This window comes from Alosa pseudoharengus, unplaced genomic scaffold (genome assembly GCF_046254945.1).
Source record: "Alosa pseudoharengus isolate Yale_2024_CS ecotype anadromous, Long Island Sound unplaced genomic scaffold, YU_APseudo_1.1 YU_APseudo_1.1_scf_15, whole genome shotgun sequence".
Taxonomy (NCBI): Eukaryota; Metazoa; Chordata; class Actinopteri; order Clupeiformes; family Clupeidae; genus Alosa; species Alosa pseudoharengus.
Window position 1 is genome coordinate 20,871,856 of NW_027468620.1, and position 24,936 is coordinate 20,896,791.

Sequence of the window (24,936 nt, forward strand, 5' to 3'; positions counted from 1 at the left end):
TGGCAAAGACTATCAATTAAGTTCAAGACTACTGTACAGTAAAAGCCCATTTACAGTATGCCTTTTTAATGGTTAGTTAGAATAGTAGCATGTGGCATAAATCTGGAACAAAATCCTGGAGGTGATTGTAACTGCAGTAAAGTCATTCCTGGATTTCTCAGCAACTCACTTGTCAAGTTTTTCCTCTGCGTGGATTTTCAGGGCCTGGTATCTCTGCTCCTCTTTCCTGACTCGTGACAAATACTCCTGAGCACACTTCTTCAAAACGTCCTCATTCTAGGAAAACAAGTCAACATTTATTTGGGTTAGACAGAAATGGCTGCACTTTCCAAAACAGTGGCTTGGATGTGATACTGTTTTGTCTTGTTTCTCTAAAACGTTTTACAAACGTAGTCAAACCTTCCGGAAGCCTTCCAGCACGTCCTTCATCTTCTCGTAGCGCCGGAAGAGGTCGGCTAGTGACTTCTCCACAGAGTTGAGGTCAGCCAGAGCCTGGTCTTTCTCCACGATCAGCTGCTGGATGGTGTGATGTGACAGCGACTTGTCCCTCTGATCATCCTCTGAGACACACAGACGCACACACAAAGACACACAGACACACACACACACACACACACACACACACACAGAGTAATTAGAGAGTGCCACATCCATTAAAGCATGCATTGGGCACATGCTTTTACTCATTGTCACAAGTGAACTCTTTTTGACGTGTCTCTCAGAACTCTGTCTGGACACACTGCTCCAACAATCAGCAGTCAATGCCACCAAACTGAAACATCCACCAGTCGTTAGGTGTTGTGGTATCGCTGTGCTGAGCTCTCTGATTTGTTGTAGCTTGTTGGCCAAATGTGGAGAAACCTTAAGACTTCTTGGATGAGGATACAAATTGGAAAAAAGAAACACAAACCCACATCACCCAGGGTCCTGATGACCAAATATGGATATAAATCTGGCCCTTAGTTTAATTCTGGGTCCCTGGATGAAGCATGCACACAAAACATAGATTCAACAATGAGGGGAAGAGGTGTGCTGCTGGGATGTAGCTGTATTACTGTATGAGTTCCTGACAAAGCCTTGTGTGCGTTGTATAGTGTCATTGAGTTAAGAGCTGTTATCTAACCCCCCGACTCTTCTTACCAACACAATTGACTTTTTTTTAAGTATATTGTTTTGGGCTTTAATACGACAGGATAGTGGAAAATTACAGGAAGTGAGTGGGAGAGAGAGTCGGGGTGGGATCCGGAAAGGACCACGGGGTGGGAATCGAACCCGGGTCGCCGGCATACGGTGCAGGTGCCCCAGCCAGTTGCTTCACGGCTGGGGCCAACCCAATTGACTTATAACCTTTCCATCTCCTATGCAGCTCTTTAGCCATTCATGTATCAAGCTTTCTATGCAAAGTGTGAGAGGATAAGCAAACTGTAAGACACTGGGTGAGTCAAGTAGAACTGGAGCTGTTGTGTAAATACTGTGTTGTTACAAATGTTAAAAGTGTAATCTCTGTAATGTCAATGTGATGAACGATCTTAAACATACGAGGACAAACAAACATGTAATTATGGAATTACGTGGGGAATGACAAATGGAAGACGTGTTATTTAGGGCGTCCACAGTGCCCTGCATTCCTAGTCAACACGCAGACTCGACACAGAGAACACAGAAAGAGGGAAAGTTCTTCTTTACTTACCAGGCATGCCTGACTCATTGGTATATGAAATATATACAGGCAAAGAGGGGAGCAAAACAGAAAGAAGGGAGTGTGTTAAGACAAGCCAGGAGGGTGTGTACGGTGAAGGAGGAGTGTGTTGTCAAATGAAAAACAACCAAACAACTCTTCTGACAAAAGTAAGTCAAAAAGATAAAGAGTCTATGAGAGGCAACTTAAAAAGATAAATAGTAAAAAAAATAATAGATAAAAGTAAAAATATATATATTGAAATGAAAATATATAATTTGTATATAAAAAGCATAAAGAAAAGGAAAGAATGGAGTGAGCATAGTAACAAAAATGACGTTTTGCAAAATTTTTTCAAAATCAGCATTCCTCAGGTTGAACAAAAAGGTCTCTCCAAATAGCAGGTTCTTAACAGGGACATCACAGGCCCTGACAAAGATCATCCACCAACGTGTGTTCCATTGAAAGGGGCACATAAGTCAATGCAGCCAATTAGAGCTGAAAGATTTTAAGACAGGCATGTCAAAGGATTGGACACAAGCAACTGAAATCAACAAGGTGTGTTGTGTTGTGACGTTGGTGCCAGGAAAGAAATGGTGGAAGACGTCGGAGCAAATCTCAGTTTGGACAGAGTGTGGGATGTGCGAACATCTCAGGGAGCAATGTGTTTGGACCACTGGCACAAGATTACGTCAGCAAAGACAGCCACAAGGGGCACAGTAATTGGTGTGTGCTAAAGGACTCAGACCATTTCGAATCCCAGCCCTTGTTTGCAAACTGTGTTTCGCACTCACCGATCATCTGTGCAATGGTCTTCTCATACTCGGCCACAATCCGCCTACGAGAAAGAAAAGAACAGTTGAGCAAATCAAGTGAGCCAACAGAGGAACCATCTCTAATTAAGCATTTAAACAACTCTCTCTGCACCATAGCTTACAGTGCTAAATTGCTAGGAGTGGAAAACTCAAACGGTGAACTTGAGAGGGCTGGGTTAATGGGCTGATGGCGGGACCACTAAATAAAATAGGCATCTGAGGGCAAAGTGTATTAAGCTTCCCCAGAGTGGCGGCTAAATCCCATTTCTCTGTGTGCCGAATAGCCAAAGGGACCGGTTTGCTGGGGATCCCCTGGAACTGGCAGCCTATTGTGCACATCAGGAGAGAGCCAAAGGCAGGGCTTGTTTTGGGAAAAGCAGGTTGCCGGCAAGGTAAGCGGATGGATTAACAATGCTTCCTCTTAGCCCCTTAGTCCTTTCTTATCCTGATCCCAATCAGACTAATGAAGTAAGCCCTCATCTTATCCACACTAACAAGGCACAGTCCAGCTGGCCCACTCCAACCACCCCCTACCATCCCCACCCCACTACCTCAACCTCTCCCTCTCTGCTTCCATTGTCCAAGAGGAGAGGGTGGGGGGAACACCATGCGGCTTGACACTCAAGACTATGACTTCTGCTAGCATCTCTTATTGCTAATTTTTGCACCGTTGGTGTAAAGATGTAAAGGAGTGTATCGCTGTAATACAAAGTGAATACAGCAGCCACTACATTTTCTAAGGAGAGAATGTGAAAGAACTGTGACTAATAGAAATTCAAATAAATGTCCTAAATAGTTTCTTTTCAACAAAATTCCACTAGCCCTGTCCTCCCTCTAACAATATTACAGCCAAAAATCCAAGCTTCTCATGTCTGTTCCTCCTCCCCGTCTCTCTAGTAGAGCTACCTTCACTGAGCCCACTACCAAACTGCTGCATGCTGGGTGCACACGTCAGACCTCAGCATCTTCCAGATGGGCTAAAAACATACCCATAATCCCCCTCTTCACACATCATCCTTCACACTCTCCAAGATGTCAATTCCTCCCATTACCTGCAAAAGCATCACACCTTAATGCCCCTTTTAATTGGCTTACTACTCTCGGCCCGGCTTTAGAGGAGAGCGAAGGGCGATATGTGTGCGGAGGAGAAAGGGCCTGGTGAGTGGGTGCTAAATATAGCCTGCTGGGGAGTGCGCTCTCATTACATAGTGGCACACACACGCCATCTCACCTCATTTCCACCACTTCCTGTCGACTCTCCTCGTATTTCCTCTTCCACTCCTGCACCTCCTTCTCTTTGCCCACGATCTGATTACAGAGGGAGGGGGAAAAAAACACAAACATAGGAAAACATGTCAGGCATTGTGGAGCAACACACTTCAACACCTATTCTCCTCGGTTGAGGGGCCTGATTGCGGCTCTGCGTAGTTGACATTTCTAAGGAAAAGAGGCATTCCGCCCCTGATGGCACCACACAAACACAGAGGATGTGTCCACCCTTAAGAGTGCCAGATGCATGAACACTACAGCTATGTGTACTCTAATGGGTCAGTACGTATAACAAAATGGGTTTATGTACACCAAGCTTGTTTTGTGTTCCGCAAGTTGCTGTTGGTGAATTGTCTTGATTAGAAGATTTGGAGGTGGTGTAGACCACCACCTGGCGATCTGGCAACTCGGGTTCTAGTCCCGGTCAACACGTATATGTATGTTGCTATGGATAAAAGTGTCTGCTAAGCCTTATCTTTACCTTTAAGATAAAATACTAATATGGATGAACATATGAGATGTATCCTTAAATTGTGGCACTATATAAATAAAGCTGAATATTGCAGACAGACCTCCTCTCGGGCGATGCCCAGGGAGTGATCCAGTTCCCGGGGTAGATAGGGGCTCTCTCCCTCGCTGTATCCAGGCCGTGAGTACAGGGAGGTCTTGGAGACCACGTTCTCTGCAGGCGACGACACCTCCCTCTATGGATGGGTTTGGGGAGTGGAGGGTGGGGTGAAGGTGACAAAATACAGTGGAACACTTCGTTAGAGGGTGGTCTATGGTGGTAATGACGAGGATCACTTTTTAAGGAATGCAACCACATACAGTACACACACGCAAACACACACATACACTTCAGGAGTGTAAAGCAACCCAAGGCGCTGGATTCTCTACAAGGTCTATGAAGCAAAGCATTTAATGCACAAAGCCGATGGGAGCATGGGTTACAGCTATGGTTCCCACAGTTGCAAGTAGCTGGAGTGAGGTTCCTTGGCTATGATGGGTCAGTCCTTCATTGTCGTTGCCATTCTGCGATTGGCCGACAATGACCGAAGCAAAAATGATCAGATGCTCAGCTGCGATTGGCTGGGGGGGAAAGAGGAAGGGGTTGCTAATTGCTCCCCTCAGTTGGATTGTTCCCTTTATTGCTGCCAATGGGTCACTAGCATAGATAGCTTCCTTAGATAGAAACAGTGATACAGCATCTACTGTACTTCCCAGTACTCAGAAAAGCCATATTCATGATGTCCATGTCAACACCCAAGTCAATTAGACCACAAACCGCCAATAACTATACTAAAGGGTAACCCTCTAAACACCTTCAGAAATTAAATTAGTCAGAGTAGGAATTAATAAATTGCATTAAAATCTAGATAACAGTCAGACAAAACTCGACAATCATGCCCACTTTACTGTACTTATTACTAAAATACTAAGGAGGACAAAGAGTATGTTCCTTTGTCACAATAATTCCACATGCTCGTAAAATTCCTAAAATGTCCCTGAAGTCACCTGCTGAGATGAGCTGATTAAGCCATTCCCAAACAATTAGATGATCTGATTAAATCTTTTACTTATGGATTATAGAGAGGGGGTGGGAGCGGGGAGTTGGCCTGTTCTGGAGGGCCCAAAAGCCTGCGGCATATGCCTTCATCTTCACGCCTCTTTCTCTACATACTGTACGTACAGCTCATAGTCATTATGGGGATGGGGAAGCCTTAGGCCTTCATGTGGACCTCCAGAACAACAGCCATACTATCCAGTTCTACAGCAAAGAGTTCTGCTTCAATCCCTCAACCCAAACCCCACTCCACCTTCAGTCTGCGTGGTCCTTGGGGGGAGCTCGTGCTCATCTGGCCATGCAGAGGGTAGGAACCAAAACACACACATCGTTAATCGGTGGAGCAGGCTCACCATAGGAAGAGGTTCTGAGTTAGTGCTCTGTTAGTGAAAGTGAGTGCTTGGTGTGTGTGCATATGCAATGACCTGTTCATGTGGTGCTATCCTTAATATTTTTTTCTGCATGACATTGCAGATAAGAAAATAGATTTGTATTATAAATCACTCCTCTTTACCTATTTTCCATACATAGAAAAGTATGACCATACAGAAAAAAAAGTTTGTTAGTACGCAGTTACTGTTAAAGTGACTGAGTGACTTGTGGTATTAAGGCATACTGCCAACTACAGCTACTCTACTGTAAGTAATGCAGAGGTGGACTAGGGCGAATCACGCACGCACTTGGTCATCACGTACCAGCCATGGGTATTTGTGTACATGTGCATACATGTGAGTAATCTGGAAGCTGGACAAAGATATCATGAGTCCCAACATTGGGAAGAAGAGGTCTAGGTCTGTGTGTTTTGTAGGTTTGTTACTGTTAATGTTAAAATGATTGTGAAAGTGTAAACACGGTGAGACTTGTTAAAAACGTAAACAAGGAAAGTTAATAACATTAGTGTCACGTGAACATATCTGTGCAGTGCGAGAAGATCAGGGTCTTGTAACTGCCTAAGTTAGTTATTCAATTAGAGTGGCAATGTGAAGCCGTAAACCTATGGACATGTGGGTTATCTTATCAATGTACAGTTCAATGGCAACATGCAACATGACCTCAGTTTATGTGGAGCAAGTTAGTTGTTATGGTGTGTTGTTGTTATGGTGTTATGTGCCGAGACAGTCTCAAGCAGACAGTTCCAACATCAAACAGTACTGTATCACAACTATTTAACAGACTCTGCATTATTACTAGAAACGTAAATACTAATATGAAGATGCATGCAATTCCCAGTTTCACAGCCTGAGCAAACAGCTATGTTCATCTCTACAGATACCAGACATGTGGACTCGAGTCACATGACTTGGACTCGAGTCAGACTCGAGTCATGATTTTAATGACTTGCGACTCGACTTGGACTTGAATACTATTCACTCGAGACTTGACTCGGACTTTGCCTCTTTGACTTGTGATGACTTGACATGTCTCGAATCAAAAACTAAATTTCCTGATCGTGGACCAGTCACCCCAGAGACGCTTTCCCTCCGCGACTAAAAATTAAAAATAAAAAAAAAATAGCGGAGACAAGCGGCCAGAGCACAGTTCAGTGCTGCCGCTACCCCCACACGCGTTACACACTGTGTGTAGGGCACCAAGAGACAGAGGAAGGACCAACATTTAGCCAATCACTAGTAGCTTTAATGCAAACTGATTTGCACTCTTGTTAGAGAACGTTTCATGTCAAAATGCACCAACAGCATGTTACATAAAGATGATACTTTTCGAGTCCTCTCCATTAAGATCCAACTTAAACTTATGCTAGCCTATTTGAGAACGCATCTAAGCGAGGGAGAGAAAACTAGTAGGTTCCAGCTGGCTTGTCATTGTTAATGATGATTGATTTCTTGTTTTAAATATAAGAAACGTATAAAAGAAAATCGTGAAGTCAACAAATATAAGATTAGAGGAGATTGCGAATTTATCCGGTTCTCACTAGCCTACTGTTATAAACTATGAGATCCAGGTCACTATGACATACTAGCAGCACTCACTGTGATTTGGAAAGTGGACAAGAATATGAAGAGTTGTCTTTGCCTTTGTGTAATGGAACTGGTGAGTCTTGAAGTATTCTATAATTTATTTACACATTCCACTCAGCAACTGTAGCTAGGTGGCTACTGGCTACCAGGCTCATAATTCACTTTTAATTGCAAACAGAAAATGTCAAGCGAGCATCATGTCATACATGCTTCTTTTTCCAAAGGAATGAAAGCTATTTGTGCCAACTTAATATCATGCTTATCATTGTTAATATTGTGCTATACATGTGGCACAAATGTTTGAGTTTGAGGACTAGCCATAGGCTATAATTGAATGGAGCTGGTAAAAAAAGATCATTATGAGAACGTGTGGACAGTGGCACACAATGGGCTTAAAGTGACAGTGCACAATTTACAAATGAGATAAATAGCATCAAATGTGTAGTATTTCTTAAGAAATTAATACTTTAAAACAAAATTACTGTCATTATTATCTTTTACTTAAATAATATAGAAGTGTTGACCTTTGCTTCCCTTATGAGTCGCCACTGGCAGACAGCCTAATAAATTGTTTGCAGGAAAATCCTAGCGCAGTGAACTGCCATCAGTCAAATTATTACTCATCCTTACAGTGGGCTCCGCAATTTGGAAAAACAATATATATATATTTGCAGCTGTGCTGAGTGTCATGTAGCTATCCGTTTTGTACAGATTACTCAGGTATGCACATGTGTATATTACACAGGTATGTCGTATGTCATATGTCGTAAAAGATTACAAGACAGAAACATTGAACATATTTTAATTTGTATTTATAAAAAAAATACTGTGGATTAGATGGAAGTGCTAAAATTATGATCGATAGTCTAATAATGGCATTATTAAGTGAAGAGTACCTGATGACTTGTTCAGGACTTGAAAGAGATTGGGACTTGGACTTGGACTCGACTTGGCTTTGGTGTTACTTGGACTTGGACTCGACTTGCCCTTCTCTGCTTTTACTTGGGACTTGACTTGGACTTGACTGCTAAGACTTGGGACTTACTTGGGACTTGCCAAACAGTGACTTGGTCCCACCTCTGACAGATACCATACCAGACTTATACTTGATCCTGAGATCCAAGCATGATGACTAACAGAACAAAATGACCATAATAATTTTGACCATGTAACACAGCCACATATATCCATAATCACCAGGATATGCATTTGAGGCAGGGTCATGGTTAGAAATGTTCCTGACTGGCTTTAAACTTTATATACATTCTAAATAAACACAATCTCAAAGTTGGTGGATGTATAAGGTGGGGTCAACATATAATTAGATATTCCATGAACGTTTAGAAAAGGTCAGTGAGAACCTTGACCATGGCTATCATAAGGTCCTTGGGGGGAACAGACATGAGTATTTTCAGGGGAGGGTGAGGTTGGAGGTTGATGGATTAACATTAGAGGACTGGCAGTTTTTCTGGATGGGAGGGGAGGTGGGCATTATTAGTGGGGAAAGGGGCGTGCGTTTGTGTGTGTATGTGTGTGAGTGGGGTGGTGGGGGGCGGGGAGGGGAGTCTGTCCTCTTACTTTTGCTGCGGGTGAACCGTTGCGATTCCACCTCCGAGTGCTGGGCTTCTTGAGACGAGACTGTGGAGCGTGCGAGACACAAGTGTGAGACTGACAGGGGTGTGCAGGAGTGTTGGGGAACACACAACGTTGGGGTGCGGACCAGGACCACTGACAAGTCACAACTCTCAGCACCCCCCCCCCTCCTTCAAACCCCCATCCTCCAAACCTACACAGACTCCATTACCTACACTCTTTTGGATGCCTGGCAGCACCCTACGACAAGCAGCATTCCTCCAAAGTGTCACCATCTCATCCAAAGCACATCATCATACCTCAAGGATGACCTGATGTTACTGACCACAGATCAGCTATAGAGCACCACAGGGCCACCAGAGTGGTGCTGCTCCAGGGTTAGCTCAATGTTAGTTCACAATCCATTCAGAAAGCAAGAAAGTGACATGGGACATAACAGACAGAGCACTCAGCAGAAGAACTTGCCACCAGCAGGGGGTGGTATTTTACTACCAAATCCATATGATGCACAGCTTAGGGTTGGTAGTTTCTAATAGGGGAGGGGGTGCATCCCAAGTCACTTTGATGTTTCTTTCAGCTTCTACAAGCAGCATGCAGGTTTGATAACTGGAGGTTCCAGGGAAGAGACACACCTCTACTAAGGAGGGTGTCTATTTTGGGGAGGAGACGAGAGCCAGTCCAGGGTTCGGGTTGGGAGGGTGGGGTGGACAGCCAAGTTAGAGATGTCACATGGGGGAACCAGAAAGTCATTGTGATTGGTTGGAGGATTGATATCCACTGGGTTGAGGTATTGTTGGTTATGGGGACACGCGCCCACACACACACGCACATACACACACACACACACACACATTAACCTGGTGTGGTGGATTCAAGGAAGAGGTAGAGAGGATGAAGCACACCCATGCTCAAATACACACACACACACACACGCAAATAAACACTCAATCGCACATGCACTTGCATGTGCAGGAGAACACACACACCCGCACACACACACACGCACACGTCAGCAGGTTCAGGCTGATTCAGCGCAGTACCTGTTTGGGGGATACATTGGCTAGGGAGGGGCTCTGAGAGATGCTTTTGGCTACCTGCAGAGCCTCCATCCTCAAGGCAGCAAGAACCAGCTCCTCCTGGGACACGGTTGGAGGGTGGAGGAGAGTGGAGGGGGGAGGAGGGAAGGGCCCAGGAAGAGGGGGTGGGGGGCGGAGGTAGAAGGGTGACGGGAGAGAGGGGTTAGAGCACACACGTCACACAGACAGGGACACCTCGCAGAAAAACTAGACCGGTACAAACAAGGACACTCACACACACTCTCTCTCGCTTTCTTACACATGAACATTCACCCCCACAGTGACAGTGAATTTGCAAAAGAAAGAAAGACATTACTGCTCTATTTCCATTGTCCATGGACACAGTCATCATTTACAGCCACTGATGCAACGGTAACGTCCAAAGCCTGCACATGGTGGCTGCTAGCTATGGATGACATTACTGGGCAGAGCTGTATGACAGCACCTCAAACAGCTGACAGGGAGGTTAAATAATCTGGAAATGGATTGCAGTCTAAATAAAAAAACTTGGCAGACTCATGGACCATGGAAACACAGCTGTCAATGGCTTCACACATCAGCAACAAAAATGTGATTTTTTTTAAAAGTAAGAAGGGAAAAAGGAGAGAAAGAGAGAGAGAGAGATAGATAAGAGATGGGCATAAGTAAGAAGGTAAAAGGAGAGAAAGAGAGAGAGAGAGATAGATAAGAGATGGGCATAAGTAAGAAGGTAAAAGGAGAGAAAGAGAGAGAGAGAGAGAGATAAGAGATGGGCATAAATAAGAAGGTAAAAGGAGAGAAAGAGAGAGAGAGAGATAGATAAGAGATGGGCATAAGTAAGAAGGTAAAAGGAGAGAAAGAGAGAGAGAGAGAGAGATAAGAGATGGGCATAAATAAGAAGGTAAAAGGAGAGAGAGAGAGAGATAGATAAGAGATGGGCATAAATAAGAAGGTAAAAGGAGAGAAAGAGAGAGAGAGAGAGATAGATAAGAGATGGGCATAAGTAAGAAGGTAAAAGGAGAGAGAGAGAGAGAGATAGATAAGAGATGGGCATAAGTAAGAAGGTAAAAGGAGAGAGAGAGAGAGAGATAGATAAGAGATGGGCATAAATAAGAAGGTAAAAGGAGAGAAAGAGAGAGAGAGAGAGAGATAAGAGATGGGCATAAGTAAGAAGACACAGAAGAGCACAACACCTCCACACAGTGCACACCAGGAACCATCTCCACCACAAACACTGGCTGAGGAGGAGGGGTGAGAGGACAGGGCAACTGGGGGGCAGTTGGGAGAAGAGGGGGTAATAGGAGTGAGCGCAGGGGGGTCATTCTTTTAGGCAGGCCGCTCTCTACACACCTGGAGTTTTTGGGCGAAGGCGGTGGGGTTGGTCTCAGCCAGGTCAGGCTCCATATAGCTGAGCTGCTCGCCTGAATCAGCCAGCCTGTCTAAGAGGGGGAGGGTGGAGGGGTCGGCAGCGACCTGCATGGGGGGCTGCTGCCGCCGGACCCAGAGGACAAGGAGGAGCAGCAGGACGAGGAGGAGAGTGGAGGAGTGGGGATCAGCAAAGCAAAGCAAAGCAGCTGGTCAGAGTTTTGCATGGAGATCGTTCAGTAGCCTAATGGTTGTTCCACAGGCAGTTCTACTGTGGTTTCTCTCAGTTAGGCTTTGCAGGTAGGGTACAAGGCGCTAAGGTTAAAGTGGGGAAGGTAAGCTAACGCTAATGCTATTTATTCTACTAGGGCTCTCTCTCGCCCTCTAGTGGTCACAATTAAATTTGCATGTTTTTAAGGGGACAATGCAAGCAAGCACTGGAGTGATCTGAGGTCTAGTAATTAAAATGAGACCGTTTTCTGCTTTTTACATAGAATTTAGTCGCTCCATTAAATCTCCATGTCTGTGATTTACTTGTCTGTGTGGTTTGCAAAGTATGTTCTTATTCAAAGCAGGACTCTCATGAAGAGAGTGGATGGGAAGAGGGCACCGTTGGGTTGGGTCCAGTGGGACAGATACTCACCGCTCCGTCGCGCTCTGTGGCGTGAGTGTGGGACTCGCTCTCTCTCTTCCTGCTCTTCTCTGAGGCAGAGCCTTCAGGGGCCGTGCGGGACGTAGACAGCACCGGCGACTTGGAGCTGGCCGTGATCTGGGCCTCCATCTCCTCAAAGCTCCTGTGTGTGTGTGTGTGTGTGTGTGTGTGTGTAGGTGTGTTTGAGAGAGAGAGAGAAAGACATAGTGAAAGAGGAGAGAGACAGATAGAGAAGGGGAAGGAAAGAAAAATGGAGTGCACAATGATCAATTCACAATCCTGAATTCACTGTATGATTTTATGAGCATGTACTAAATAAGTATGCGTATAACATATGTAAGTGTATTTGAATGTGTGTACCCTGTGCAGGGGGAGCTTGGTTCTGACCCTTGCATGTCAGAACTCTTGCTTGCGCTGTCAGTCACAGAGTCCAGCTTTAGGTAGAGAGACGGCTTCTTTGAGGACGGAGGCTAGAAGAAAGGCAGTGGATGCGGAGTATGAAAGTATTCTATGTCACAAACTGCACCAGTCATCGATATGTGGACCCTCTGTACATATGCCATTTGTCAGCATTATATACATATAGAGGTAAGACACACCCACATGCAAACACAACCAATAGCCAAACAGATGACTCCATATCTGTACGCTTTGTATGCATGTACCTAGATATTCTTTATATACTGGTGCAAAGCAGATGACCACAGGCTGTACTTACAGGCGTGCCAGTGCCAATCTTCTCCATGTATTCAATCTCATAGTCTGTCGCTGTAAAGAAAAGAAAGGATACATGGAATGAGACATGAGAAAGAGAGACAGAGCGACAGAGCTCTCTTTTTCATCAGCCTTCATGCTCTAGTGGGACACAGACATGACAGGACCCCGGCCCTCTCTCTGCATGCAGCCGCAGCGGATCTATCACAACCCACCAGAGGGGCATAGATATAATGACCTGACTGAGCCACACTGCCCACACTGCATCTGCATTGGCCAGACAGACAGACCCTGGGCAGTGAGGTCTGCACTGGGGCTGTTAACTCTGACCCAGTTTGCCCAGATTACCCAGCAGCCAGAGCCAATCGCTTGGGCCAGTGGCACAGTGGGGCATCGATCAGGCATTTGTCAATTATACGGTAGTACTGGACAGTTTGGTCAGTTGACCTCATACAGTGTGTGGTTATGTATCCATTGAGGAATACTGAGTAAGTGTAAAAAATAGCCCACTTCCCTGATATGTGTTTAGAGATGTTTCTTTAAAAACCTGAGGGTCAGACAGAAAATGACTTTGCAAATCAGCTGGACTGAAAGCCTCACTATCCCCAGTAGGGACTTGCAGAAGGATGCATCTACTCCAATAGCAATGAGGCTAGACTTGGATCATTCAGACTTAATTCCACATAAACTTTAATACCTCATAAAAAGGGTAATCTGAAGTACTTTAAAGTAATACCTTAAATATGCACATCATTAATGACCTTCTGTCAGTGCACTAGTTTAAATTAATGCATTTTATTCCTGTACTCAACCTTCAATTTGTACACCCTCGAGCAAATTAATTAAAATAAAACATAATATAAAGGAGGAATGGTCCATTTATTCAACACGAGAAACAAATTGTGGTTATAAGTGGAAAATAATGGCCAGATACAATATGTTTTTAGTCTGGGAAAGTAAAAAAGACCCTTGTGAGCTTCCTCTATTCTCAGATGGCTGCAAACTTGTTTCAATTAATTTGCACAAGGGTACAATTCATCCTAAAATACAGCGTACACACACACACACACCATTGTTCTCGTTGACGAACGCCGTCAGGTCGGAGGGCTGCGGATAGTCCTGGACGTCGGAGGTGAGCTCTGCCTCCACGTCGTGGCGAGCGGTCCACTTCTGGTTGGTGGAGGCCAGCTTCTCCTCGTCAGTGGCGTGGTCCTGTGTGGGGGCAGGAGGGGGGTCAGGCGAGTCCAGATCCAGAGGATCCTGCTCGGGATGATGCGAGTGGGGGAGGGGGGAGGCATGCGACGAACACACAGGACAACACTGTTATGATATGATGGTGACCGTGAAGAGAAAACACAAATTCACCCTAAGTAGAGCCCCACGGTTTTCTGTTCTCATGTAAAAGAGTGTGTGTGTGTGTGTGTACTGTCTACATCTACATTTGTGAAGGCTACTCATGCATTTGTGCACTGTACAAACATGCTTTTCAGTGGCCAGAGGCGAGCTCTTCAAGACAGCTCTTACCTGGGTGGCTGGGTCAGTAATTGGGGACCTCTTTGGTGACCTCTTCACCCTGAAAGTGTTGCTGAAAGACAGGAAAGAGACGGAATAAAGGAACGAGTCAGATGTGACCATGGCTTCAACATCCTCTGTCATGGTAACATTTTGCATCTCATCTTGCAACTTTTGCAAACTGTATATAGGCAGGAGAAGGAGACGGTGGTGAAAAGGAGACTATATTTGATCATGGCTTCATCCCTTTGTTGCTATTTGAGATCAGTCATTGAGCACCATTAAAGCTCACAATCTCAGCAACTTCAAATCCCAAGACATACTGTACTATACATACCTGATTACTGGTAAAGAAGCCTGGTAAAGGTGGATGCATTCAGAAAAAATGGTTAAATATTGAGTTTCTTTGGAGTTAAAATAGTGTTAAAAGTCACACAAGTCTCGTAAGTGAATAGGGCTGTCTGTGAAGTGATGGGTGAAGTTGTCATTCCTGTGACAATAAATCAATTTATATGTATTAATGGAATACATTATCTGTAGTGCATAACTCAACTGAATATGTCATGGATTAGTTTTATGTGATTATAATACCCCTCAAGTTGCCTCAGCATGACTCAACAAAATGTAAAATATAAAAATAATGAGCAGCATGTTTGTGTCATCTATGGTAGCCTAGCCTACTAATAATTCCTGAGAAACACAATAGATGTATGAATGAAAATAGTTTTTGTCTATTTCTCAACACAGTAACTCCATAACTGTAAATTAGAGGTAGTGAGGAAGATTTGTTCTCATTTGTCCTCCAACATGTTGTTTACATTACTTAGATCACCACCTAATCAGGATTTTCACCAAAGAAAAAAACTACTACTATACTAATATAATTGAATCAAGCGGCACCGCAACAGGTTAGAAGAGCTAGCAGTTGATAAAGTATACATTAAAGATATTTCTGAAAAATGACATTAAGATGATGTGCTTTAGTTAGGCAGTTTGTGATGATGTTGAATGTTTTGCTAGTGAAAATGTTTTAGTAAATGGTGTAATTTCTGAATGAATCAGTTGTCTTCTACTTACAACAGACAACACAGAGAGGACAAACTGTTGTTCTTTCTGTGACCCAGAAGCAGAGACAGACAGACAGACAGGTGACAGGGGGACTGACAGAGAACAGCAGTATGCAAGAGAAGACAAAATGTACATACAACACAACACACAGAGAGAGAGAGAAACATACACACAGATACACTCTCTCTGTCTCACACACACACACACTCTCAGCTGAATGCTAAACATAGTTGGGGTTCCATCCAAAGGAATCATCTTATGGCAGCTAAAGTAAATGTGAGTCTGTGTACATTTCCATACACAATTTATTCTCATTAGAAATAGACATTCTCGTAATCAAGGGAGGAGTTGGAAACACCTGGCAGCGTTACAAACATACGGTTGTCAGGGCAACTGACAATGGAGACACCTAATAAAATTGTACGCATTGTTAGTTGCATTTTTTCTTACCTGACTCTGGAGTTAACTCACTCCCCTTAATTTTTTTTTTTTTTTCAATTATAAACTTTTATGCACATTATTGGGCAAAATGCACATCAAACAGTTGGATGGAAACCCAGCTACTGTCACAATTAGAACTAAATGTGTACAGGTGGTGTAAATGTAAACACACACAGTTCTGAAACTAAGACAAGACAGAACTACAGGAAAATCAGATCAGGCAAAATCATTGTGGATGGACACAGCACGTGTGTGTGTGTGTGTGTATTTGTGATAGCGCTGTGTTGGGTTATGTTTAAACAGCAAACTTACGACTTGATTGGTTTCTTCTTCTTTGCTAGTTTGTTCTGGTTTTGATCCTCCAGCTCCCCGACATTGTCATTGTCATTTTCATTGTCATTAGCTGACACGTCAAACGTAGAGGGCTTGGGTGGCGAGCTGGTCATCTTGTTGGAGGACTTGAAAGGGTCGATGGAGTCAATGGCGTCCTGATCGAAACTGTAGCCGCCCTGGGAAAGGCATGGGGAGTTGGGGATAACGCTTTGCGTCGACGAGAATGGGTTGAAGTTGGGGTCGTCCCACTTGTTGGGGTCGAAGTTGTAGCTCCCCTTGGGGATGGGAATGTCATCCTCGTTGTTGGCCGGAGGCGCGGCGGGTGCGTTGTCCAGCGGTTCCAGCCGTGGCGGCGGGGCGGCCTTCTTCAGGCCGAACTTGGGCTTGCGGAGGGGCATCTTGGCGCCGGGCTTCTTCCCCAGCTTCTTGGGCGGCGGCGCGGCACTAGGAGGAGTCTCTCCGCTCTCCTCCGAGTAGTCGAACTCCAGCCTGACGGGCTGGCGCTTGTTCAGCGGCTGATCCTCCGCGCTCGCAGCACTGACCGCTGGGACGGAGATCGGGGTCTCCTCGTCTGGGACAGCCGGAGCTGCAGTGGCCGCAGTGGCCGCGGGTACGGGCTTCTCAGCCGGGTCGACTCCCGAGCTGAAGGTCTTCCTGGCGAGCTCGGGCGAGTTGGCGATCTTGCTGCCGCCGGTACTGAATGGGTCGATGTCCTCAAAGTTGTCCGGGTCCCATTTGTAGGATGCCGGGGGTGGGATGGGGGAATCTTCGTCCGGGACGGGAGTGGACTTTGGGGTGGGCAGAGGGGTCTCCTCTGGGCAGAGGGTGGCTGGGGGGGCAGCAGCAGCAGGGACAGGGACAGGAGCAGGGCTGGGAGGGGTGGTCTCCTCTACCAGAGGCGGAGGACTGTCCACTCGTGGTTTCACCCGGTTCCTCCGGAGAGTTCCCCCGGGGCTCGGGGTGGCCGAGGAGCCGCACTGCTCCTCAGCAGCCTGCAGGGGGCTCTCCGCTCTGGGCTTGGACTTCTTCTTCCCCTCCGGGGTGCTGCTGGAGGAAACGGACTTCGGCGAGGTGCTCTCCGGGTTGGAGTTCTGCCTGGACAGGGGCTTCTTCTTCAGGGAGCCCGGTCGGGTTTTCTTGGCCCGGCGGAGAGTCCCAGGAGCACTCTCTGTGCCCACACTGAAGGCCTCGGCCCGCTGGTTCAGAAGCTTATCCGACCCGAACTTGGACTTATCCTCGGGGCCTGGGCTCTGGTCAAGCTCTCCCGCCTGGAGACTGAGCGAGCGGGCCAGGGGGGTCCGGCTGGACGGCGCCGCCTCGAAAGCGGACTCGGGGAACTCGTTGGCTAGGAGGCGGTCGAGGTCGTAGGCTCCGCTGGCCGCGATGGGCTTGTTCTCGTCGAAGCCGATGGAGTCGGAGCGGCTGAGTTGCCCTGGGTGGGTGGGGTCTTCAGCAGCGGCCTCAGTGAGAGTGACGTCCGCTACTGACGCAGAGGCTGAGCCAGAAAACACACCTGGGGGAATAAAATGGAAAAGCCTTAATATACAACTAGCACATGATTCGTTATCTAAATCTCATTATAATATAATATTAATACCGGTACTAAAATTCTTATTCTATTTTTTTGACTACCGTTTCATCTTTAATCTCTCTTTATCTAGTAATTAATTATCTACCCTTGTTAAGTGGTAAACTGGTTGTGTGACCATCAGGATGTGGATATTCTGGTTCCAATGTGTGTGTGAGAGAGAGGGAGTATATGAGTGCATTCAGCCAGCCTTTGAGTGAAAGAGTAATATCTAGCTAAGATAAAGGCATCACAGCTGGCTCTGACGCTACTAATTATAATGATTAATGGGGCTGCATTATTTAAGAGCTAACCCCTAGCCAGAAATATACGTTATGAGAATTATTAGCATGGAGAAAGCTTTAGGATGAAGATTCACATCTCTTTAATTCCAAGTTTTAACCATAAGAGAAGACACTTTAGGAAGTAGGAAGAATGTCAGTCGTACTGTCTGTACAAAAGACTCCGTTCTTCCCGGTAAGTGTAATACCAACGCCTCCCTGCAGAGGTCCTCAGTGGACAAAGAGGACTTTCTATGAGCCTGTCAACACAGCTACATAAATATTGTGGAAGGTAAAGGCCAACAACCATGGAGTTTGTTTTATTACTGACATATTTATAGAATGACTTGCTACTGTCAGACTATCTTCAGCTAATAATTTAACATGTCTAAAACATTGTATTTGTGTCTGTAGAGGTTCAACCTGAGCAGTCTGCTTTCCTCTGATAAGACCTGCTTACAGGGACTCCTGCAGTTACTGCACCCCTTACACAAAGACCCCCTTAATTACAACAAATAATTCACCCATGGACTTAGCTCCCTCACCGATAACATTCAGGAACCATCCTGTGTGTGTGTTCCTGTGTTTGTTAGCACACAGGCCTTGAGCTAGACAGAAGGTATGTGGATAAACATGCTTACTAGCTTGCTACTACTGGCCATTAATATTTCACCTTAGAAAACCTCATAGTGATAAATCTGCATGCTAGTCCTTAGACATCTGTGGAAAGTGAACTGTGTAGTGTGTTTAGGTAGGGGCTTTCTGATAGACCAAATGTTTGTGTAATGTGGATGCCAGCTTTCTCACCGGTGTCTTCAGACAGCAGAGGCTGCGAGAAGGACTCTGCTTCAGGAGGGGGCAGCACGGGGGACGCAACCTTCACTGGGGTGGTGGACTCAGGGGTTTCAAAGGCTCCGTCAGAGTCAGAGCTCCTACAGGAGAGAGAGAGAGAGAGAGAGAGAGAGAGAGAGAAGAGGGGAAGGGGAGAGAGTTAATATCTCTGGATCTATGATGCTGCCAGACAAATTGCATCTAAACATTTGTGAGAACACATTTCACAAGATCCTTCATCTACGCCCACAACAAATGGTCATCATAGGTGTAAAAAAGGTCCCCTAGAGACCCTCCAGCAATAAAACCAGCCTACATCTTCTGAGACACACAGATATCTCAGAGTACATGTCATGCAGCCTTAATCTCAGTATATGAGGTCATACATCAGCGATGACCGGTGCTGGTGGGAATGTTTATGGTATTATTTCCTCATGGTGGTCTCAGGGCCGTGTAAACAAAAGCCCTGGTGTGCCAGCGTTGCTGTTTGAGCATCCCCAGTGGATTATCAGGGCTGGGAATGAAAGCGCTGAATCTGCAGCCGAGAGACAGAGCTTCAGCCCGCTGCAGCAAAGACATCTCTGCTCCAACCTCTCCCCTCTCCAGCCCTCTCTCTTATACACACACACACACACACACACACACAACCAACAGCCTGCAGGTCCATTTCCAACGCTGACAATTGAGTCAAACACAACAGACAGATGCACATGCAGACACAGATGGGGTGACACACAGTAATCAGAGACATTTATAAAAAAAAGTGGTAATTTATCAAAAAGTGGTAATTTATCAAAACTGCTTGATGTGGGTAGTATACTAATCTATCCTGGAATGTGACCGAATTGATCAGAGACAAACACAATACACACACACACACATTAAACAAACACACACACACACACACACAAAGTCTCCATAGAAGCCTCCATATACATCTCATTACACAGTAGTATTCTGAAACCTCTCCAGCCCTAGCAACAGCATTAGCTGTAGCATCAGCATCTCCCTAATACCAGACCTCCGTCCTCCTCTCACTATCCACCCATCCAGTCAATCACCCCCAGCCAGGCAGCCTAGCCTGCACCCAGCCCCCCCTCCAGTGCCTCTTCCCCAGCTCACCTCTGCCTGGTTGGACCCCGCTCCGCCTGGATCATGTAGTCGTAGCGGGAGCCCCAGGACAGGCGGTGGAGGAGCCCCATGGCGGGATCGTCTCCATCCCCTCCTGCCCCTCCGGGTCCGGCGGCTCCCCCCAGCAGCGTATCCCATCCCCAGCGTGCCCACTGCAGAGGCGACAGAGCCTGCCACGCGCTCACCGCCATCTCTCTCTACCTAGCCTTCCAGCGTCACCACCAGACACGCACGCAGGCTCACACACACACGCGTGCGCCTTCCGGTTTCTGTGCTTCCGTCTGTCCGTGGTTCCCCACCTCCCTCTCCCTTTCTCTCTCTCTCTCCCTCTCCCTTTCCCTCTCCGCCCCTCTCTCTCTCTCCCTCTCCCTTTCGCTCTCCTTCTCTGTCCCTCTCTCTTTCTCCCCCTCTTCCTTTCTCTCTCCCTCTGTCTTTCTCTCTCTCCGCCCCTCTCTCTCTCCCTCTCCCTTTTGCTCTCCTTCTCTGTCCCTCTCTCTTTCTCTCCCTCTGCCTCTCTCTCCCTTTCCTTTTTCTCTCCCTCTCTCTCTCTGTCCTCTCCTCTACCCCTCCCAGGCTGCTGCCTCCGGCTCTCCCCGATAATTTTCTTTCGTTTATCGGCTTGTCCACCTCCTGTCTTCTCTGCCGATGTTAACCCCCCAGATAAACGTTCACTGTCCCCGATCTGGCTCGATGCGAAGACTCACCACCTGCAGAATCTCGTTGCCAGTGCCTGATCTCTACACCCCTCCCTATTTCTCTCGCTTTCCATCCCCTGCTTTCCCTCTCTTTCTGGGTCTTTCTACATTCTCCCTCTCTTCTTTGTCTCTGGTACTTTTACATGGTTTTCTCTCTCCCTCTTCCCCTTGGCTGTTCTGTGCTGCTGCGTTCTCTCTGATGTTGTGGGCAAAATCACACACCCTTCTCTTCTGTGAGTCTGGCACAGAAAATTAGCTCCCTGTCCGCGATGACGGCTGGCTTCTCAGCTTCTCTCTCTCAGTGTTTATCACACTCTCTCCTTCATTCTCGAACCTTACCTCCCTCTCTCTAACCTCCCTCTCTCTCTCTCTCTCTCTCTCTCTCATGATCTCCCATCCTCTCTCTCCCTCCATCTGTGTCTTTTGCTCCACTGAATTCTAATAAGCAACTTGCTTTGGTCAGAGTACTGAGAACACACCCAGTGAGTCTGCTGAAGAAGTCTACTACTGTCACACTGACACACTGGAGCTAGACCTGAGGATTCTGTCAGGAAACACACACACACAAACACACACCTGCAGTCTGTTTGCATTACAACCACCATACACTAGACTAATTATATCTGCATGCCCATGCACAGGTTCTGCATGGAGACCCATTGCTGAGGCTGGTTGTCTGGTTGTGGATGAGCCAGAACAGGTCTCTTTGTGAAGGTGATGCCGCAGTGAACATTTTCACAATTGTATGCAGACAACAACCATGTTCTGTCAATTATACGTTTATGTCACTACTTTTACGATTTTATGGTTCAATAAAGCAGAGAGTGTGAGAGTGTGAAAGTGTGAAGAAGGATAATGGAACATAGGTTTATGTGTCCCTTATGCCACACACACAAACATGCGCGCGCGCACACACACACACACACACACACACGCTGTGAAAATGAAGGGTAAATAGCGGAGGCATGGCTATTGATCCGGAACATCCAGTAGTAGGGTCTCGTGTGGTCGATTGTTACATCCAGAGAGGGTCTTCTGAACCTTGGGTGGCACAAGACCCCACACTGTGAGCTGTGAGCGCACTTCCATCAGAGGACCCAAACTGGGGAGGGGGTTCATTTTAGAGGGGCTGGGGGGGGTCGTAAAGCCCCAAGCTAGTTTAATGGCTTTTTAAAAGGTGACACATGACTTTGATGGACAGAAAAATGGCTCAGACCACAAACAGCACAGCAGGATTGAGAGGAGAGGAGAGGGGAAGAGAGGAGAGGAGAGGAGGGAGAGGGGAGGTGGTGAAACAGCTGCCTGTCTCAGCTCTTAGGTCTGCAGGCCTTAGGGCAGGTCACCTCCACACACAGAGAGAGAGGTTGGACAGAAAGAGAGCATGAGAGAAAGAGAGAGAGAGAAAGAGAGAGATGACATTTCATTAAAACCCAAATCAAATCTCAGAGTAAATACACCATAAAGCTCAGAACTGTGAGGACACAGTTCAGGCATGGCCATGGTCCAAATCTGGTGGACACTCGTAGACACTAACCAGATACGATACAACTAACCAAGATCCTTTGCACCTCTAATCACTATCATGTCATCCCATTTAAGAAAGATCAGGTTTAAACTGCCACAGTGGCATGTATGTGACAAATATTAAGCGATCTCTTGGCAGGTGTTTATCCCTAGCTTTGGCCTGATGGCAGAGATGCTTCCAGAACTATCCAAACACCCGTCTCCATGGAAACAAAGAACTGCTCAGCTCATGCCATCTGCATCGATGTGGTCGAGCTCACAGTGCCAGCTTATTCCAACAAAAGCGCTCACACCACAAACAGACACAGGCACTCTCAATCAGTCCATCTGCAAATATAAACACGACTGAACACTTTCAGCAATATATGCCAATTTTGTTAATATATACATATTTATTCATCTGTGTTTGTGCAACACCCAGTTGTTGTGTACATGGGATAATACAACAAACAAATACATGAGCTAAGAGTCCAAGTTCTCTTTCAACACAAAGTGCAAAAACAAAAGCCCACGGTTGATTTCTACCTCCGATATATATCCTGAGGATATGCTCTATGCTGCAGAATCACTCTCACTGAATGGCAACTCAATGTCCCCCTCGAGTGGTAATCAAAACAAAGGATTGCTCTCTCTCTCTTTCTCTCTCCAGAAACACTGAAAACCATCAATGGTGGAGCACAAAGAAAGAGGAGAGGGCAAGTGAAGCTCTGCTTCAGCATCAGAATTTTTTACACACATCTTGAATGCTGATATTCATAATATTTATATTCATACTTCCTCCCAGGGCCATTGCTCATTTTAATGATATTAGAGCCCAGCATTAAAGAAATATCAGTGACACTGCAAAGGCATCTTTTGAAAATAGAAAGCCTGCGGCCAGTAACTGAACTGAGAAAAGCACCCACAACAGAATCCCTTTGACTGCTTTTATTTTCCCGGTGAGCACGAAATATCAAATTTCATCCGAGCACCAGTCTACTGTGTCACATTTGGCAAGCCATGACAGAGCACAGGGCTCAGCAAGGAGCGTGAAACCAGAGAAGAAAGGGAGGAGACAGAGGAGAGGAGGAAGAGCATCACATAAGACAAACAGGAGTAGTTATCAGAATTGTTAAACAAAGAAAAACACAGAGTTAAAAGGAAAGAGAGAGAGAGAGGAAGAGAGAGAAAGAGAGACCGAGAGACAACAACAGAAAGAGAGCGAGGTTTTGTGGTGCCAGGCTCAGACAGACATCTCTCCTGCCTAGAGACAGTTCCCCTCTCCTGCCTGGAGACAGTTGCCTTGGCACAGACGTGACTGGCGCTGCCACCACAGACGGTGACGCACCATTAGTCTGTACCCCCCACCCCCCCTCACCTCAGCTCCTCAGCCAAAACATACTCCTCCAAAAACAGGGCTGTGCTGCTACCTGTCCTCCCTGAGACAGATGGACAGAAACTGGGATGCACCTGGCTAAACCGGTCACCCCTCCTGTCCCCTCCTCCGTTCAGCTCGCTGACCTGCTGGGACACCCATGAGCCATGAGGTCAGCGGCACCAAATTAGAAGCTGGTCAGTCACACGACCATTCTGTGTGTGGTGGAGGCGGAGGGACGCACCGAATTAGGAACTGGTGCTATTAGTCCCTCTCTGTCAATAGAGGAGGGTGACACGGTGTGAGTGATGGGCTAGCACATGCCAGCATGGTGAAGTAGGTGACAGACACAGATGGTTGGAGAGGCAAACAAAGAGGCTGGAGCTAAATGAAAGGATGATAGAAGGAGAGAGAGAAAGAGAGAGGAGGGAGGAGGAGACGTAGACAGAGAGAAGGGTGAAAGGGGAGAGAGTGAGGGAATAGAATAATTATTTTGAAAAGAGGGGGAAAAATTGTGATTGGGTAGAATAGAGGGAATAGAGAGAGCTGAAAGAAAAGGGCTGAGTAGAAAGGGATGTGGGGAGAGAGGATGGAGGCCCACAGCAGCTGTGAGATTAGCGGGTTATTGGATTAGCGCCAGTCTCCCCGGCCGCACAGACACTGGTGGCTTTCTGTGCTCCTGTCGCTTCTCGCCCCTCTCTCACTAAGGGCTCACAGGGCAACCCGACACCCGCACAAACACCTGCGACAGCCACTGCGTCATCTCCTCCCTTGCTTTCTCACCCTATCTCTCTCTCTCTTACCCTATCGCTCTCTTTCTCACCCTCTCTCTCTCTCTCTCTCTCTCTCTTTCTCTCACACCAACAACTCTATTCCCACCCTGTCTTCCCTTCTTCCCTCGCTGGACTCTTTCAAAGGCTTCGTCTCAATTCACTGGTGATGTATCACTGCAGTGCTAAGCCTCCCGTCGGCCAACCATGGTGGCATTTAGGCTCTATCCACAGTCAGCAAGTACGGGTGGCATCTTTACCCTTATGCACAAATACAAGCAAGTTTATGTGTGAGCAGTGTGTGTGTGTGTGTGTGTGTGTGTGTGTGTGTGTGTGTGTGTGTGTGTGTGTGTGTGTGTGTGTGTGTGTGTGTGTGTGTGTGTGTGTGTGTGTGTGTGTGTGTGTGTGTGTGTGTGTGTGTGTGTGTGTGTGTGTGTGTGTGTGTGTGTGTGTGTGTGTGTGTCTGTGTGTGTGTGTGTGTGTGCTTCTGTGTACATCCTATGTGCGCACTGTGCAGGTTTATCAGTAAGTGCTCATAGCAGCACTTTAGCCACGGGTGTGCAACACACGTTTTATGAGGCGACATGAATCTTTCCGTGGCAGGTTAACACCCAGAGTTTAATCCACTGTTATTCCCCAACTCAGGCAGACAAAAGCTCCAGGGACACATCAGGCTAAGCCCCAGAGTCGAGTCGGCTTGCTGACTGACGAATCATCTGCGGTAGCCGATAGCGCCTGGCAGCTCACC

At 46.5% G+C, this 24,936-nt stretch overlaps 1 protein-coding gene across 8 annotated transcripts in view; it reads right to left on the bottom strand.

Annotated features, from left to right (window-relative positions):
* Window positions 1-24,936, bottom strand: part of tacc2 (transforming, acidic coiled-coil containing protein 2) — a 68,580-nt gene that overhangs the window by 1,954 nt on the left and 41,690 nt on the right. For 2 of the 8 annotated variants that reach the window (XM_076285850.1, XM_076285843.1), the window contains 15 exons: window positions 18,691-18,815; window positions 16,015-17,548; window positions 14,206-14,266; window positions 13,752-13,941; window positions 12,686-12,735; window positions 12,328-12,437; window positions 11,959-12,109; window positions 11,301-11,438; window positions 9,936-10,031; window positions 8,881-8,940; window positions 4,335-4,466; window positions 3,725-3,801; window positions 2,473-2,516; window positions 400-560; window positions 170-276 (listed from right to left, as the gene is read on the bottom strand). In XM_076285850.1, the coding sequence (XP_076141965.1) occupies window positions 170-276; window positions 400-560; window positions 2,473-2,516; window positions 3,725-3,801; window positions 4,335-4,466; window positions 8,881-8,940; window positions 9,936-10,031; window positions 11,301-11,438; window positions 11,959-12,109; window positions 12,328-12,437; window positions 12,686-12,735; window positions 13,752-13,941; window positions 14,206-14,266; window positions 16,015-17,548; window positions 18,691-18,815 (3,036 nt within the window). The remainder of the gene's footprint in view (window positions 1-169; window positions 277-399; window positions 561-2,472; window positions 2,517-3,724; window positions 3,802-4,334; window positions 4,467-8,880; window positions 8,941-9,935; window positions 10,032-11,300; window positions 11,439-11,958; window positions 12,110-12,327; window positions 12,438-12,685; window positions 12,736-13,751; window positions 13,942-14,205; window positions 14,267-16,014; window positions 17,549-18,690; window positions 18,816-24,936) is intronic. The other 6 variants (XM_076285845.1, XM_076285844.1, XM_076285846.1 and 3 more) reach the window with 6 other exon arrangements.